The sequence below is a fragment of the Phyllostomus discolor genome, chromosome 13 (assembly GCF_004126475.2).
Source record: "Phyllostomus discolor isolate MPI-MPIP mPhyDis1 chromosome 13, mPhyDis1.pri.v3, whole genome shotgun sequence".
NCBI classification, from domain to species: domain Eukaryota; kingdom Metazoa; phylum Chordata; class Mammalia; order Chiroptera; family Phyllostomidae; genus Phyllostomus; species Phyllostomus discolor.
This window is the reverse complement of record NC_040915.2, coordinates 44,264,686-44,282,357: the sequence shown is the minus strand read 5'-3', so window position 1 is coordinate 44,282,357 and position 17,672 is coordinate 44,264,686. Positions and strand designations below refer to the sequence as shown.

The 17,672-nt window shown below is 57.6% G+C and overlaps 1 protein-coding gene across 12 annotated transcripts in view; it reads right to left on the bottom strand.

Annotated features, from left to right (window-relative positions):
• Positions 1–17,672, bottom strand: part of CLIP1 (CAP-Gly domain containing linker protein 1) — an 85,500-nt gene that overhangs the window by 29,547 nt on the left and 38,281 nt on the right. For 6 of the 12 annotated variants that reach the window (XM_036014040.1, XM_036014041.1, XM_036014047.1 and 3 more), the window contains 9 exons: positions 16,262–16,459; positions 15,560–15,663; positions 13,544–13,604; positions 12,311–12,343; positions 9,328–9,432; positions 4,684–5,628; positions 2,682–2,798; positions 757–814; positions 179–262 (listed from right to left, as the gene is read on the bottom strand). In XM_036014040.1, coding sequence (XP_035869933.1) covers positions 179–262; positions 757–814; positions 2,682–2,798; positions 4,684–5,628; positions 9,328–9,432; positions 12,311–12,343; positions 13,544–13,604; positions 15,560–15,663; positions 16,262–16,459 — 1,705 coding nt within the window. The remainder of the gene's footprint in view (positions 1–178; positions 263–756; positions 815–2,681; positions 2,799–4,683; positions 5,629–9,327; positions 9,433–12,310; positions 12,344–13,543; positions 13,605–15,559; positions 15,664–16,261; positions 16,460–17,672) is intronic. The other 6 variants (XM_036014042.1, XM_028527687.2, XM_036014043.1 and 3 more) reach the window with 4 other exon arrangements.

Below are 17,672 nucleotides of genomic sequence, written 5' to 3'. Positions count from 1 at the left end.
GAGGGATTCACCGGAGGTGGCGACGGCCCTCGACCAGCACCCGATCCCACTGTGTCGGCACGAAGGGGGAAGCGGGTGAGCCTGGACAGGCGGCGTGTCACTGTGCCACACTGCGGCCACCTCGACTCCCGGGGAGCCCGCTGTGTTCCAAGTCTGGGGGCCGGACACCCCTTCTCACCTGTCAAGTTGTCTCTCAGCTTCTCCAGTTCGGAAGACAGTGCGTTGAACTGCTCCTCTTTTTGGTGTAGTTTATTGACAGTTTCTGTGCAGGATAAAGTGAGACGTTTAACGTATTTCGTGTTTCACAAGCCGTCGAGGACGTGGCTGCCTTACAATCGAGTCAACCACACGCTTGCGATCTGCGGTCTCAGGGGGTGCTACCAAGTCCCCCTGCCACTCAGACGCCGGGCGGGGAACCCGCCGGAGCAACACGCACACACGTCTCCTCCGTCGCCCGGGGCTGCGGGGGCCACAGGGGCCCGGCAGCGGCTCCCCCTCCCACTTCCCTCAGCGGAGCCGCCGATGACGACAACTCAGGCAAGACAATGCTCCACTGGAGAGTATGCTTGCATTTTAACACGAAACACACTTTATATTGAGAAGGAAAACGGGAGTGGGAGTGGGAGGCCTGGGGAAGCCGGGAGTGCGGTGTTGCTGGGCGCTGCAGGGACCCCGGGAGAGCGCGGCCCCACTCTGGGTGGCGTGGGCCCTGCGCCCCACAGAAGAGCCGTCCGCAACGGCGTCCGAGACGCATACCTTGCATGCTCCTCTGCACGGAGGCCGCCTCCTCTGAGGCACCGGCAAACTTCTCTCTCTAGAGGGAAAGAATTGACATTCAGAACAGAGATATTTCAGAATATAAAAGCTAAGAGTTTCAGTCAGGTGTGACTGTGCGATCTGCTTTTGGCGGCTACTTTTGTCTCGTTAAAGCTGACTCACGCTTAAGAGGTGTCGGCACCAACCACGACCATGTGCATGTTGTGCATGCACACGCCCCAGTGAATGAGGTCAGTGCGGGTGCGTGCCTGGGTATGCACACACATCTGTACACGTGTGAGCACGCTTATTTCGGTATGTGCGTGTGTGTGTGCGAGTGCACCTGTGGTACATGTTCCTCTTACCTGGTTTCTTGTAAACCTACAACTTTCCTTCCCCAACATGTGTGGGCCCTCAGCCCCTGGTACTGCTCAGGGTCATCGGCCTCGACTAAGCTCAAATTTGTGAGACAGGAGACAGGGGAGAAGGGAGAACAATTGAGAAAAGCTAAGAAAAACCCGCCTCACAGCCTGGGGTGAAGGATCGAGGGCACGTGGACGGGCTGGGCTGTGAGAGGGGGTTAACTCGCTGGGCCTGCTGCCCTAGCACCACCCCCCCGCCACCCCGCCTTGCTAAGGGCGGGTGCTGGTGGTCCAGGACGGCCAGTGGGCTTGCTGCCACCAGGCCGGAGGTGGAGGCGGCACCATGCATGACCTCACTGTGCACGGGCCCGAGTGTGCTGGTGTACAACGTGGAAGGCCCTGTGTCTGTAAAACTAAGCAGCCTGCACCGTGCCAGACACAAAGGCCAGACTATCTGGGTGAAGCACAGAAGTGCCCCTGTATTCGCAGTCTCACTCCCACGGCCCCCGTCACCCACGGTCAGATGCACTCCGAAAGTACTCAACGGGAAATCCCAGAAGGGCACAATTCGTAGGTTTTAAACTATACACTGCTGGGACTGGTGTAATGACGCCTCGTGCGACCCCGCTCCGCCCTGCCCAGAGGTGACCCGTCCCTTGTCCCCTGCCCACTGTGCACTCGACCCGCCCGGCAGGCGCCCAGTCGCTGTGGGTCGTCAGACCCGCTGTCAGGGCACCACGGGGCCTGGGGCCATGCCACCCTCACTTCACTTCACTTCACAGTGGCCCCAGAACGCAGGGGCGGCAATGCTGGCGACACAGACGTGACAAGGTGAGCGTGCGGTGCTTCATTTACGTAAAAAGGTGAACGTTCTCGACTTAACGGGAAAAGGAAACTGTGTGCCGAGGTGAGGGTGGGCCTTCTATACTCGAGGCTGTGAGGGACCTCCTGCCAGTCCTGCTGTCGCGGCTCAGACCCCAAAGTCACGGCCGCGGCGCCTGCCCAGTGCTCAGCGCAGATGGACAGGGCGCTGCCCGCAGGGGCGGGAGGCAGGAGCAGAAAGCACGTCTCACCGACGGCCGAGTCCCGCACCAGAAGGCACCGGGCCTGCCTGAAGGCTTCCGCGAGGCGGGGCTGAGGCCCGTGGCCATGGCCACGGCACCTTAGTCACGGTGTGCCGTCACAACTGTTCTGTTTCACCGTCAGCGACTGTGCAGTCCCTCCCTGTGCCTGGCAAGGGCCCTGCAGGTGTGCGTGGACAGGAAAAAGCAGGGCAGGTGCGGTCCTGGCCGCAGTCTCTGGCGTCCACTGGGGGTCTGGGAACGTGTGCCCACAGACCGGGGTGGGGGGCAGGGGGCCACCATAAGACCTGCTCTTATTCCTGGTTTGGGTCTGATCTGAGTCCCCTCGGGGTGTTTATCAGCCGGTGACTGACACACTCAACTCAAACCCGCGCTCGGAAAAGAGGAAAAACACGGGTGCGATTGATGCTTCTTCCGTACGGAGAGTGTGGTTTCTAAACAAGCGCGACTTGCACGGCTCGGACGCCCAACGGGCACTTACCAGGGTCTGCAGCTCCTTCTCCAGAGCCTCCTTCGCTCGACTGACCGCGCTCGAACGCTCCTGGAGTTCACTGAGCGTGAGCTCCCTCCCCTGCAGCTCTTTGGCGATGCTACTAGCCTACCGTGCGGTGAGGTGGCGGAGGAGCAAATGAACCAACGCAAAAAAAAAGAATGGGAAACGGAAAGCAAACACAAAAATGGTGAGAAACAGACACAACCAAACGCAGCCGAGAGGGATAAAGGCACGGAGAAGGCATTGTTGTCTCTTTCTAACTCCGGGAAACCGGCGGCTTTGCACGCAGCCAGCTCCGCGTGGGGCTGCTTGGGGCTGTTGCAAGGTAATCAGAACAGAGCAGTTTTCCGTGCCCAGATTTGGAAGATCGGCGTGATTTACAGCGGGAAGCACAGCTGCTTACTTTCTAAACGAGTCAGCTGAGCAGTTTCATTTCCCGGACTTTAAAACCCTTAGGATGGAAATGATGGGTACACGTGGTCTATGTTACCATTTTCCATATTTTTATATGCCCACAGTTATTTGGACACTTAGCATAAAAGTGAACTTCTGCCCTGGCTGGCGTAGCTCAGTGGATTGAGCTTGGGCTGCGAACCAAAGTGTCACAGGTTCGATTCCCAGTCAGGGCACATGCCTGGGTTGCAGGCCACATGAGAGGCAACCACGCATTAATGTTTCTCTCTCTCTCTTTCTCCCTCCCTTCCCCTCTCTAGAAATAAATAAATAAATCTTTAAAAAAGTGAACTTCTAAAAATGCACTTGATGCATCATTAGAAACGGGCTTTCGTTAAAACCTTGATGTGAACAGTGGACCCACCAGGAGCTCCATATTCTCCACTAATCAGTTTTTGTATTTTGGTTGGTATTTGGAACCAACTGAGGAGATTTGAGAAAAAATTTCCCGTCAATAGTTCATCGCCTTCACCTGAGGCTACTTAGCAGTTTTCGCTGTCTGTCTGTCCTCCCCTTCCCATTCGACCCTCACCCCGCTCCTCTGCCGCCAACAGAGCGGCTTCTCCAGCAACAAGCCCGGAACGTTGGGCACCAGCACCAGCGCCCCAGCTGATGGGGGGCAGTGGGAAAGGGCACGACCCGCAGCTGTGAGAAATGCGGCTGGCGAACGTTCCAGATTGGCTGCTCCGCCTTGACCAGGAGCGGATCATTCTGGTCTCTCCCCACGCAGCAGGAAGCAGACTGCGACCGGGAGAAACCCCCGGAGAGACGAGCGCGGCAGTGCGGAGGGCCCCGGGCCCCCCGCCGTCTCTCTGTCGGGACCCTCGCTCATCGGAGTGTGCTCACGGGTGACAGCGGAGTGGTACGCAGAGTCCGTGCTCCGCTGCCACACGTGACCTCGCAGGTGAGGCGATCACGGAGCTGGGAAAAGGGGTGACCCTCCGAGTGTCTGCCTCATTCATCCATTCCCTCACCTGAATACCATCAACTCAGGGGGTCCTCTCTTTTTAAAAAAGAGATTCTAGGCTGGAAGCACGCTTTCACAGCGGATCACAGAACTGCAGAGATAACGTAACGGTATCTGGTATATAAGAAACCAAAACAAGCTCTGGCTGGCGTAGCTCAGTGGATTGAGCTCGGGCTGCAAACCAAAGTGTCCCAGGTTCGATTCCCAGCCAGGGTACATGCCTGGGTTCCAGGCCACGGCCCCCAGCAACCGCACATTGATGTTTCTCTCTCTCTCTCTTTCTCCCTCCCTTCTCTCTCTAAAAATAAATAAATAAAATAAAGAAAAAAAAAGAAACCCAAACAAACTCAACACAACTAAGCAATTATTTTCCCAAATCTCCTCAGATGAAACCATGCCCAAGACACTCAGAAGATACCCTACGCAACTGGGAACGGCACTAGCACCGAGCAACTTGCTTTAATTAAATCAGGAACCTGGATGAGGACTTGTCTCAACTCAAAAATAACGTGTGATGCAACAGAAGAGCAACACATGGGAAAGGAAAAGGTGGAGGATGTGGATACGCACCTTGCCACTTTCGGCCTCCTTTGCAGCCTCTAAACTTTTAATCTGCTTCTCAGCCGCCTCCAGCTGCTGTCTAAGCGTCTCGACTTCCGCTTTACCTTCGGAACTGGCTTTCTGAAGCGTGTCAAGGTCCAAGAGCTTCTCCTCGGCAGCCTTGAGCTGCGATGTAAAATCATCAATGACCCTGGTCTGTTCACCGCATTTGGCTCGTAGCGCCTCTAGCTCCTTTACCTTGATTTCCGCTTCCTGCAGCTTGCTCAGCGTGTCCTCCATCTCCACCAGGTGCTGCTCCTCGGCCCTGTCCAGCTTCGACTGCACGGCTTCCAGGCTGCTCTCCTTCTCGCCGATGACCTCCATCAGCTTCGCCCGGACGGCCTCCATCTCTTTGGCATGGGCGGACCGCTCCGAGTCCTGCTTGCTCTGCAAGGTCTCTATCTCGCGCTGGTAATCCAGCCGCGCCCTCTCGATCTGCGTTTTCAGCTCGGCCAGCGCCGCCGTCTCCGCCCCGACGCCCTTGCTGAAGGACGCCTTCAGCTCCTCCATGGCCTGCTGGTGGGACGCGATGGCCGTCTCCAGCCGCGACTTCCACAGCGCGATCACGTCCGCGTTCTCCTTGTCGGCGTGCTCCAGCTTGCTCCTCAGCGACTCGTTCTCCTTGGAGAGCTTCTCCGTGGAGGCCTGCAGGGCCTTCATCTCCTTCCGCTGGGCTTCCTCCCGGGCCCCACACTGCTCCTTCAGGGACGCCATTTCTCTTTGGTGGTCGGTGCGGGTGGCTTCCAGCTTCTCTTGCAACGCGCTTATCTCTTGCAGAAGGGACAGCGACGTGTCCACGTCCCCGGCGGGCTTGCTGGACTCGAGCCGCCTCCGCAGCTCGGCTACTTCCTGCGCCCGCAGGGCCAGGTCTTTCTCCAGCTCCATGATACGAGACTTTTCTGACACTGTGGCCACCTGTTGACAGCAGTCCAAAGAAAAAGAGGTCACTTAAGCGACGGATCACCGAGGGTTTCCTTTAACTCTGAACACCTTAGACCTCTACCCCACCCTCAGGCAGCAGCCGGACCACCCCAACACCTAGGTGTTAATCTACCCCTCACTGCAGTCACGGCTGGGGCCCAAGTCTGGCAGCTCCCGCGCAAAGCTAAAATCTTTGGCGGACTCCCACCATGTTGAGAGACTGAGGGGATCTGAACTTGATGTTGAGTTTAACTCCAAAAATATTTCTTTCTCCCTCCAGAGAAGCTTCCATCGGGGAAATATCCGTGAACTGATATGAGGTTAACGGAAGCAGTAACTTTCAAAGCTCCCAAGTGTGTCTGCCCGCCGGAAGACAGAGTCTTCCCTGTGCTGCCTGTTTTCCCCGCCCCGCTGCACTCGGGATGAACCAATACTCCTCGCCCTGACGGAGAGGACGGTCCAGCCCGAGCTGTGCGGTGCGGCGGCCAGGAGCCATACCGGGCTGCCAAGCACTTGGACGGGGCTCGCCCGAAGTGCCAGGGGCCGTGCGTGTGAGACACACATCAGATTCCACAGACGGGGGTGGGGGGGAGAGACACGAACACCAACAGTCTGGTGAAGGGGCTTTGTACTGATTACATGATGGAATGACAGTCTTTTGGACGTATTTGTTTTACATGAAATATATTATTACTCTCACCCGTTTCTTTTTATCTTTTAAAACAGTATGTTCCTGGGAGTGGCAGAGCATGTTCAATCATATGTTTACATACGGGGCTCGTTTTACACGTGCATGGAGCTGCACTGGTACCAGAGGTGTGAGACTGCCTAGCGAGTGTTTCGGGGACTATCCCATCGACTGCAGGACAAAAGCCTCAAGTGGATGACGAGTTCGTTTACTGGCCTTTGAAAACAAATGACAGTGAAAGAAGGATCACTTACCTGCAACGACACACAAGCATCCTACACAGCACCCCCTGCGGGGTTTTCTAATTCTGTCCGCACGCCGGCGCACACCTCTGGCTCCCCTAACCCAGTGGTTCTCGGGCTGCGGGTGCACACACGTCACCTGGAGGCAGGTCTGCAGTGCAGGTCCCTGTCACCCGCTCGCATTTTGATTCTATTTCGGCTCTGGGATAGGACCCAGGACGCTGCTTCTTATAAACAAACATCCCAGGGCTAAGAAAAACACTTTCATAACCTGTGTCTTTTTTTCCTTTTTTTTTTTAGGAAATTCTCTCCCTCCGCTGCCTGCAGGCAGCCGGACTACCACACAAAACGTGCGGGGAAACGGCAGCCTCGGGAATCAAGTCTCCTCACCTGACCCGGGGAACAGAAGGGAACTGAGGGACCCGCTCCCACCAGGGAGCCCCAGACTTCGAGGATCCAATCTCCCAGAGAGGACGACTCCCTCCCTCCCTCCCTCCCTTGCTGCGGGGACAGAAAGCCCTCTGTCCGCCCTCAGGCTGTCACGGCGATAAGGACTGACGTGCCCACGGAGAGAGGGGAGAAGGACACACTCCGGCACCAGCACTGGGGAACGAAGCCACTGGGCATTTCAGCGCGGACGGTGGCTGCCGTGTTTCCGGGCCATCTCGGCCTCAGGTTAAAGACGTTAACCCACCGACACGCCTCTTCTGGGGCGCGGGACGGCAGTTCGAGAGCTTGCCGTGGCTCAATAAGGTGCGAGGCCTCCACAGACCCCATGGCTACAAGGTCTGTAACGTCCATAAGCCCAGCAGGGCAATGGCTTGGCATCAGAGCAGAGCAGGCACACTGAGGCGGTAAGAGCTAGCGTGCTTTCGCTCTGCCTGGCATTTCCCAGCAGCCGTGTCCTCCTTTATTTCCCACAGTCCTCCCCTGCCGGTCTGAGGCCAGGGGGGTCCGCCCCGGGTCTCACTGGGGCTGACGCCGCCACAGCCAGGAGCACGCCGCTCACAGACTGGACTCGGGGGCCAGGAGGGACCCAAGTGCCTCCTGAAAGGAGTCTGGGGGGGGGGGGTGTGAAACCTGCAGGGGTCCCTGGGCGGTCTCACACCTGGCAGACCCCGAGTGAGGACAGACAGAGGGCAAGCCACTTACAGGAAAATGACGGCTTAGATGTGAGATACGTGACCGACCCTGCTGTGAACGGATGCCTTCTTACCCACAGCAGAAAATAATAATAATAATAATAATGATAATAATAAGTATCAAAGCTGTTCACTGACAAAGCAGTTTGGGAGGGGCATTCAGAAGCAAAAAAACACCCTCCTCCCATCACCTCACTCTCAGTCCCTTCTGTCCCCCAGGTCAAGGCCGGCTCTCGGGCAACATAGGAAGAGCACCAAATACCAGCACATTCTTCTTACCAAATACACGGGAGATAGCTTTAGTTTTGAGGCTGACTGAGACCATTTCCTTTTTTTCTTAAAAAATATAAAAGCATGATTTAGAGAAAAAAAAAATCACTCAATTATCTAGATTTTTAGATCAGTCCATGATTTCCCAAGAGGATAAATTTCTAAAAATACTAATAATTCAAAAGGAAAAAAAAAATCAGAGTGCTAATATTTGATCAGAGAGAGAGAATAATTTTTGATATTTTAAATTTAAGGATCAAGGCAATTCGGCCATCGACAGTCAAATGCATGATCTGAGAGGTATCTATATACATGTGTGTGTGTCTTCTTCTGTGTAAGTGACTCGGCTCACTCCTTACACGTTTCAGCCCAAAACTGCTCCCGTGACACACAGACTGCATGTGGTGAAGGGCACGGACTCCGGGCCAAACGGCCAAGACACGGACCTTGGCTCCACCTTCCTACTAGCTGTGTGATCTTGGGCAAATCGCCTAACCTCTCTGTGCCTCGGCGCCCTCACCTGTAAAACGGGGACACCACCACCAGCTCCCGCCTGGGGTTGCGGTGGGACTAAAGTGCACGCTCGCCCGGCACTCGGAACAGCGCCTGGTGCGCGGCGAGCGCCGCGTGGCACTCCCTACGCGCAGGCGGAAACACGGCGAGGGCCAAGGCTCCAGGGGGGCGGGGCAGTAAGAAGCCATTCTGTTCCTGACTCCCTTTCCCTTCCTGACAGCTGAGACTTGAGCCTCCCGGGTCACAGCACGGAGGGAAACTCGAAAGACAGACCTGGCGTCGAGGGAGGAGAAAGGGGATGGGGGACAGCCCTCAACTCCCGCTAGTGGGGGCTCAGCGTTTCCACGCCCTCCCCCCCGGGCGGGGCAGGGGAAGAAGGCAGAAGACAGCTCGAGGGAAACAATGACCAACAACAGCCAGAAAGCCCAGGAGCCAGGACGTGAGGAGGAGAGGACGGCGGGCTGCTGGCGGCCAGCTGCAGAAAGGTGCTTCGAGGCACCCGCCCGGAGAGCCCCGGAGGCAGCTGCGGACGCCCCGCCCCCCATGGCGTGCGCGGGGGGCGGGGCGTGCGCGGGGGGCGGGGCGTGCGTGAGGGGCGGGGTTCCGCTCTCACTCCAGGCTGAGTCAAGCAAAGGAACGAGTCTGTACCTTTGACAAAAGGTTTGACATGAACCTCCTGGGCCTGCCCATCCGCCTAAGCTCGCGAGGGGCCTCGAGACCGACCTCGGGCTGTACCACTGGGTCAGGGCTCGGGGGGGGCCCCCCGGCCCGGGCGCCGCCCAGAGCGCCCACCACGCGCACACGCGGCTCGGCTTCGTGAAACAGCAGGAACCATTACCCTAGTGTCTTCTAACTCCCTCTGGAGTTTGTCAGCTTTGGTCTTTTCAAAGAGCAGGCTCTGTTCAAGCTCCTTAATGCGGGCATGCTCCAGTTTGGTCTGCGTCTGTTAGTGAAAAGGAAGAGGAAGAGAACACAACAGTGCCACCGTGACATGCCAGCACGAGAGGGGGGCAGCACATGCAGGCGGGGCCGCTGGGCGGACACGACGGGCAGCGGGGGGCGGGTAGGGCGGAGGGCGGCAGTGAGGCGGGGAGTCGGGGTGAGGACGGACGCCACCCGCGCTCCGGGGCGGCGGGGGGGCATGGCAAGGACACTAGTCTACTGGAGAGGAAAGATGGAACACACACGAGGCAAGACGGAGGAGAGTCAGAGGCATGCAGCAAATATCAGTTACATCGATAAGTGAAGTTTATCAGCACACATTAGAATCGTTAATACTCCTCTAAGCTATCACTTCCCCCTCCTCCCTACAGCAGCTCTTCGACGCTGACGGGTGTGTCACCGACTTGGGAACTTGAACAAGGCGGCCGATCCTCAGAAGGCGCACGAGCACCAGAGCAGGGGAGCGGTAACGGGCTCCATCCTGTCGGTGCTCCATAAAGCCCTGAGCGGATCCTGGCACTTTGGCGTAAGCTTGACGTGACCAAGGGTCACGTGTGACACCTCACGAGGGGCACCCAGAAACTCGAGCTGCGGCCACCCCAGCGGCCTCCGCTGAGGTGCATGAGAAAGACCCCAGGAGCCGGGCAACGTCTCACAGCTGACAGACGAGAGCCGTTAAGGCTCCGCTGTCTTTCCAACAGTGGCCTTTCTTAAGGCTGTCTGTCACTGGTGGGGGCTAGGGGGAAGCAATTAGATTTACAAAGAGCAAGTTCAATACTAATTACGTTCCTCGGCCTCCGTCCCTGAGGCGCAGAGCTGGGGAAAAGTCTGGCCGGAACTGGACTCTTGGTCTGGCTAAGACGTAGTGACCGTCAGCTCCGAGGTGAGGAGTGGGGACCCCACACCAAGGCACGCGTCGGAACTCGCGTTTCAAACCCTTGGAGACTCCCCATCACCACGCCCTCCGACGAATCCTCGGGGAGAACCCAGCTGATCTGTTTGCAACAGGTTCAAGTGCAGCTGGATCTTAATCAGATGAACTGGGTGCTCCTGTGAAGGCACCTCTCTCCGCCTCACCTCTCCTGGGCCAGAGGTTTAGCACAATCAGCTGATAAAAACTACTTAGAGCGCTATTCCCAGAAGCTTCTAGTCACTTGTATTAACGTAAACATTGTGTGGTCCTAACGGGTCGGGTCTATCGGTCCGGGCCATCGTGGGCAACGACAAAGCAACAGACTCCAAATAAAGTAACAGACGGTCGTGCAGAGGCTCAGCAGAAGGCGGAATGCGTTAGGTGATGAGCCTCTCTGCTCTGAGGGTGTGACACGCTCCAGAGCTCCCTCTGCCTGTGAGGCAGGGAATGTCCTCGTGAGACATTCACACACAGCCCTCCCCTGCTCTCTGGCACCCCACGAAAAGGAAAAGAGCAGCACTGAAAACCACGCTGTCTGGCTCTGTGTGCGTGTCCCTGGTCCCCGTGGGCCTTGGACAGAAGCTGTTCCATTTACCGGCTGTCACAAGGAGAGACCTAATCTGGACCTACGTCACTGGGGTCCCAGCCTCCGACATGGAAATTCAAAGAGCAAATGGGCACAAAGCCTTGCCCCTCCTCTGGACGCTGAGCTCGGTGGGCCGTGGGGGGAAGGTCACCACATCAGGACAAAAAGCCAGCATCCATTGCATGGGGTCCTGTCCCCCTTCTGAGCCCGTGCAGGCCACCCCGAGACGGGACGGCAGCCGGCTCTGCACAGCCACCAGCGCGGGGACGCGGGACGCACTTCCATGCCGCGTGCGCAGGGAAGCTGCGACACTGAACAGGACAGCCCCCCTTGCTCGGCGGGGGTCCCTGTCTCAGAGGGAGACGGGGCTGAGAGGGAAGCGAGGCTCTGCCAGAAGCGCAGGGCGGCGAGGCGGGAGGGGCCCCATGCAGGCGACAGCGGGGACGAGGACAGCGAGACCCAGATCACGGAAGGAGCCGCACAGAAAGGAGCCCTCGGAACCGAGGCCGTGCGTGCGAGGGTTCGGCCTTAGCCGTGCGTGCCGCGGCCAGCCGGCCAGCGGCGGTGGGCAGAAACGTCCTGTTTTAATGTAACTGTGTTCCCTCATGGTGACCAAGCCAAGTGCAAAGTCGCCAGGGTTGGGAGCTCACTCTAAGGTCTGCATGGGGTGCCTGGGCTCACGCAGAGGGCGGGGGGGAGAGAAGAACACCTACGTGCCGAGTAGCACTGCCCCCGAAAAACCTCACTCCGAGATGACAGATTTAAAACACGCTCAGTCTTCTCACCGAAGAAGGCTCACCTCTAGTTTCAAAAACCAGGGAAAAAAACCTCCACGAAAGCCTAGTTTGAGCGTCTAGTCAGCTGCAAGGACAGGCACTGGCCAGCAGGGGGCACTCACACCAAAGGCAAATCAGCCTGGGATTCCCAAGGCCCTTTAAATCTCCCGGGAATGAAATTAGACAGCTTGGGAAAACTCCCCCCACCCTGAATCTCAGTAAATCCTTCACTTAATATGTCTTATGCCTCCGCTGGCTAGCATCTCTTTGGGAATAACCCTATTACAACCAGAAGACATCATGAGTTCAGGGAAGGCCAGGCCCCCAGACAAAACTCTCTTCTTTCCCCCTTTTCGGCAAAGCTCTCTCGAACGTAGCATGTGCCCACGGGTCAGAGGCATGGATGTGCGGAGCTCAGCCGTTACACACAGTGTCCTCGGGACACAAATGCAACCGCCCTGAAAGCCGCATGCACAGGGGCACTAGGGCCGACGCCTCGAGGTCAGAGCCGCGGTTAGTATTCGAGTAGATCAATAAGCATTTTAATCTGTAATCAATCTGTGTTAACAAGGGGGGATGCCCACACGGTGAGGTGCCCTCTTACATTCTCAGGATCTTCAGAAATCTGGCTCTTTTGCTATCAGTAAAAAAATAAAAAATTAAACAACGACAAAAGAGAGATTCGACTAACGTTATCAATGTTAGGGTTTCAAAAAAACACTGACTGGTTTTAAGTAAGTTTACAGACAAACTGTGTAACTGGCCTAGAGCTAATGTGAGCATTTTCATCTGTGCCTCCCCCAGACACCCTCCGCTACATCTCAGAGGGCTCAGATGGAGACAGGAAGCTTCTCATGAGGCTGGGGGGGGCGTATTTCTAAATGGATGAGAGTAACACAAAACAAGTAAATTAAAAACGTCTAACTGCATATGGAATGAGTGAAGAAGTCCCCTTATTAATAATCCCTTAGATCCTGGGCCTTATAAAACTAAAACTCAGGAAATGGTTTTCTTACTTTTTTGCTAACTATAAAGATACATTTATTTCCAAAGGAACCAGAGCTGCTGCTATTCGGAAGGGCCTTTGGAGTGTGAGCCTGGTGCGAGCAGGTGGTGAGCTCTGAACTGTAATGTGAGCCAAAGTGTGTGTGTGTGAGAACTGCACGGAGAAGTGCAATTTTCACTAAAATGTTACAGATTAAAGTACCACAAATCTGCGAAATTTGGGGATTTTGATAATTTATACTTGTCATACATCTAGCAGTGGTCTGAAAAGCATCAAAACCACTGTGATGAGATGAGAACTTGATGGTAAAGAAAAACTTCTGTTCATTAAATGAATAAAATGCCAAGGAAGTAAAAGGAGCCAAAATATGAGCTGCTCGTTTTTTCAGGTAATTTGCTTCTTAAAAATTCAACTACTAGAGCACACGGCTGCTCCTTTTCCAGGCTAGAAAGGGCTTGTGCTGCCCCGCCGAAAAGCGAGGCTGAGAGGAAGCAGAAAGCTTCGCTTTGGGCTGTTAGGACGAAGCAAAGCAGAGCTCCCTCCAGGGCCTGCCGCTTGAGGTCATCAGAGGGACACCCAAAGTCCCCCTTGGGACACACTGCCAGATGCATGACTGGACCGACTCCAATTAAAGGCTCTGAATTTCAAAGCACGAGCGGAGAGTGGCGAAAATCCTCTGCGGCCACAGGCCGGGGGCGACAGCTGGGCCGGCCCCGCCGTTCCCTCCCTCCGAGGCCCGTTCTTGGCCACATATCAGTGGGCGCAGTGACCTCATCCACGTTTCTGAGCACTGGGACCCTCGAACACTTCGCAGGGCTGGAGGGGTTTTACCTCAAGGTCGCCTTTCGTGATGGATTCCTCCTCGACCCGGAACTGAAGGTCCTCAACCTTCCTGTGGGGCAAAACGGGAACACAGCACTTCAGAGAGTAACCGAGGGGCACGGCTCCGTGCCACAAAGAGTGTGTGAGTGTGTGCGTGTGTGTGCATGTCTACAACCCCACCCTGTGCAGAGGCACGGGAGCAGCCTCGTTGGGGAGCCGCTGGTCCTGCACCCGAGCGCTCTGCCCCACCCGGTGAGCGCCGAGCCGTACCCAGGGGCGTGTTCCAGAAGGCGGGAGGTGAGGGTGCACCTCCTGCCTTGGGTCACAGCCAGCCCAACGGACCTCGTCGGGACCAGCTCTGCCCAGTGGGAAGAGAGGCCCGACCTCCGCAGAAGGGGGTCTGGGGACGCAAGCCTGTCGCTTCTACCTTCCGGGAGCAGAACTCGGGGAAAGCGGCAAAGAAAACAAGTCTCTCTTCTCGCCGCCCCAGGTCAGCTGCTCGAAGGCAAGGTGGGCGGGCAGCCCACACGGAGCACGCTGGGGCAGCGCTAGTGTCGGCTCCAAGGCCGTGAGAACAAGGCTGTGCACTCTTCAGGGGAGAGGCGGTCAAGAATTCTATCTGCACCCTGGCTGGTGTGGCTCAGTGGACTGAGTGCTGGCCTGTGAACCAAAGGGTCACCGGTTTGATTCCCAGTCAGGGCACGTGCCTGGGTTGCAGGCCAGGTCTCCAGGAGGGGACGTGGGAGATGCAACCACACATTGGTATTTCCCTCTCTCCTTCCCTTCTTCTCTAAAAACAAATCAATAAGCTTAAAAAAAGAAGAATTCCATTTGCTTCTAAAATGCACATCTTTTCACATTTTAAAACCTGGGAGACTGCGTGTGGGTTTCAGTCAATGCCGTCAGAAAGCCAGTGCAATACGGCACTTGGAAGACAGAAAATCTGGGTGACTCCCACACCGTGAATCTTTACAAAACTGGCTGTTCAGAGAAGGAAGAAAAGGGGGACCAAGTTCATCACCTACACGCAAAACAAACCTTTCGAACTCGCTAGCATTTCTAAAAACTCTACTTGGCCCAACAGGAAGCAATCGAAAGCTCTCAAGGGGGGGACGGCAGACCCGGAGCGGGTCTGAGGACAGAGCGAACGGTGGACAAGCACCTGTCGGCCTCTCTCCTGCACCTGCGGCCACGGCCGGATGCGAGGAGAGAGCCGTTTCCTGGTGAGACACCGAGGTCCACCTCCGGGGTGCGGTCCCCGTGCCACGGCAGCACATGCGACCACCCTGAGCTCCATCACACTGGACTGCCAGGGAATCGAGTCGCTGCCATCGGAATTGACAGGCGACGGCAGTGAGTGCAGCAACCGAGGACAAACACCCCGGAGCCAGAGACGTCCCCGTGGTTTCCGCGACGACCCTGTTCTCGGAGACGTCGCTCGTTAACGGTCTCTGAAGACCTCCTTTCTCCAAGAACCAAACTGGCTGTCTCTGTCTCTCTCTCGGTTTGGCCCTTGATCCCACCCCGACCTGGATAATCCCTAACCGCTTCCCGCGAGAGAGAGCCTTGTTTTCCCACGAGGCGCTGACTGCGTCTCTCCAGGACCGGGACCTTCCATCGCCCGCCAGATGCAGGGCGCTGTCCTCAGCCACACGGGAGGGGCTCCCCGAACCCCGGGGAGCTCGGACCCAGCACACCCTCCACCAGCAAAGTCTCCGGGGGGAAGCTGGGTGTGGATGGTTCCACCACACTGACTGAGATGACCCTCAAGAGGGTGTTTGGCACGCAGTAGGTGCTCAATAAACATTAGTTCAATCAATTGGGCCACGTCTAGGTGACTCGAAAGGACTCAAAAGAGGTCAAATCAAAGCAAACCCTCGTCACACAGAACGGAGACTTCCGTTTCCACTGGACACACGGCCATGCCTTTGGCTCTGAGGGTGGGCCCCCACGTGGCTGCTAACGGGAAGGGGGGTGTGGAAGGAAGAGGCCGCGCGCGGGCACCAGGGAACGGGTCTGGGTCACCTTTTCTCCTCCTCCAGCTGGTTGAGAAGCTCCACCTTCTCCCTGTCGGCAGCTTCCACCATGGCCCGCAGCTGGTCCATCTTGGCCTCCAGCTCCAGGACGTGCTGGGGAGGCAAGGGTGTCGGTGAGCGGCCCGCTCTGCCCCACACGGGCCCCGGGGGCGCTGTAGCCAGGTGGCACCCCTGTGGGCTGGCCTTAGTTCCTGTCACTCCTTCTCACGCCAAAGTGCACTCTATGACCTTCGACAGGTCGCTCCCGGCAGCACTCCCGGGAGGTGGCGATGGACACCCCACCAGGAAGGCGACAGAGGGCAACGTTAACACAGCTCCCCCCTTCCTGGACGCTGAAACTCACACAAAGGTCAGTCTACAAACCGGACGTTGTGACACAGACAGGTGAGACCCTGGTAAACGAGCTCACCTAGCCCAGACAGGCCGGAAGACCCGGACACGGAGACCACAGGCTAAGGGAGACGCCAGGGGACAGAATGCCATCCGTACGACGCTGCACACTCGCACCCCAGGCCACGGCCCTCGGACAAGCCCAGCAGAGCCGTGGCGCCGGCTCCCAACACTAGCTCCCGGCGCCAGGCAGGCGGCCCGGCCTCCTCCCTCGATCTAGAACCTGCCGCCGTCTCTGCCACGACGGGGTCCGCCTGGAACCCGTCACCATCTGCACGGCAAGGCCTGCGCCAGACTTCACCTGGTCGTGTCCGTCCCGGGCCAGCGCTAGCTCCTGCTCTATCTCCCCCACGTGGCTCGTGGCCTTGGCCACCTCCGCCCTCTCCAGATCCCGTTCGGCCAGCAGCTGCTCAATGTGCTGCTGCTTCTCCTTCAGGGCCTCCTGGAGGGCGGTGGTGCCGGAGATCTTCCGGGCGTAGCGGGAGGAGGTCTCGGTCAGCTGCAAAGGAAGGCAGAGACGTGAAGGGCGAGGGGGCCACGGGGGGCAAGGGGGGGAGCGAGGCATGCAGGCAGCAGCTTCTCCGCGGAGCCAAAGCACAGCCCGGCTCACAGGCCAGCCAGCGACCGGGGACAAGGCAGCGGGGGCCTCCCGTCTGCCGGCCTCACGGAGCACACATCCACGGAAGGAGGTCACGGCCCCTTGGGGGGGACATCTGCGAGAATAACGGCTCCAATCGACCAGAGGGGCCCCGAGGTCGGCTGACGGGGCCCCGCGGGAATCTAGGAAACTTCCCCAGGACGCAGTTACAGCGTTTCTCGCAGCCCCTTTGTGGGGAACACTGTGGGCAACCTTCTGATCTTCAGGTCTGAGGCTGAGACTTCTCCCAACTTAAGCTTCTAGATACCGTTCAGCCACCACCAGGTCACCCCGGCCTCACGAACCTTCCTTCACCTGACCGAACAGCCGGGGAGCCGGACCTCTGCCGGGGCTTCCCTCACCCACCCCTGCTCGCGGTGAGGCAGAGGGGTCTCACCGGGCGGGCCAGAGAGACACGCACAGACAAGACAGAGGGGAAGACCTCCGGCCTCCAGGCGCGTGGGAGCGGGTGCGCGTGCGTGCACATGTCTGGGCATGCACACGCGTAAGGAAGAAAGGGAAGAAGGAACATCAGAGAGAAGAAGTGGCGGGGGGGGGTGGAAATTCATGCACACAGAGCAGCAGGGAGGGAAGGACAGAGGGAAAACAGGGATGGAGGATGGAGAGGCAGGGGGATGGGGGTGGGTGGGAGCTGGTCTGAGCCCTGTCCTCCGTGTCCATCTGGAGGCTGCGCGTCACGTGGACACACAGGGAAGAGCAGCCCCTGCTAAGCGTTCGCAGGTGACCGGCCGGGTGGGTGCTACGCCCCCGACCTGGGCTTGGGAGGCCTCTCCCTCGGTGAGCCTGTGTCCAAGGCCATTTCCTGGGCCCTCGGGGGCGCTCGCCCTGCGGCCTCGACTCTGTGACCCCGTCTTCTGCAAGCGGAGCCTCACGTGCGGCCCGCACGCTCTTCCCGTCCCCGGTCTGTCTGCGCCGTCGTCCGGGACACGGACTAAGGACGAGGGCCTGCCGTCCGTCCACAGGGGGCCAGGCCGCTGGGTCACGGTGAGAGTGAAGGAGTCGCCCTCTGCAGCTTCTATTCAGTGTGAAATTTCTCGAATGTTTAAACGCATTG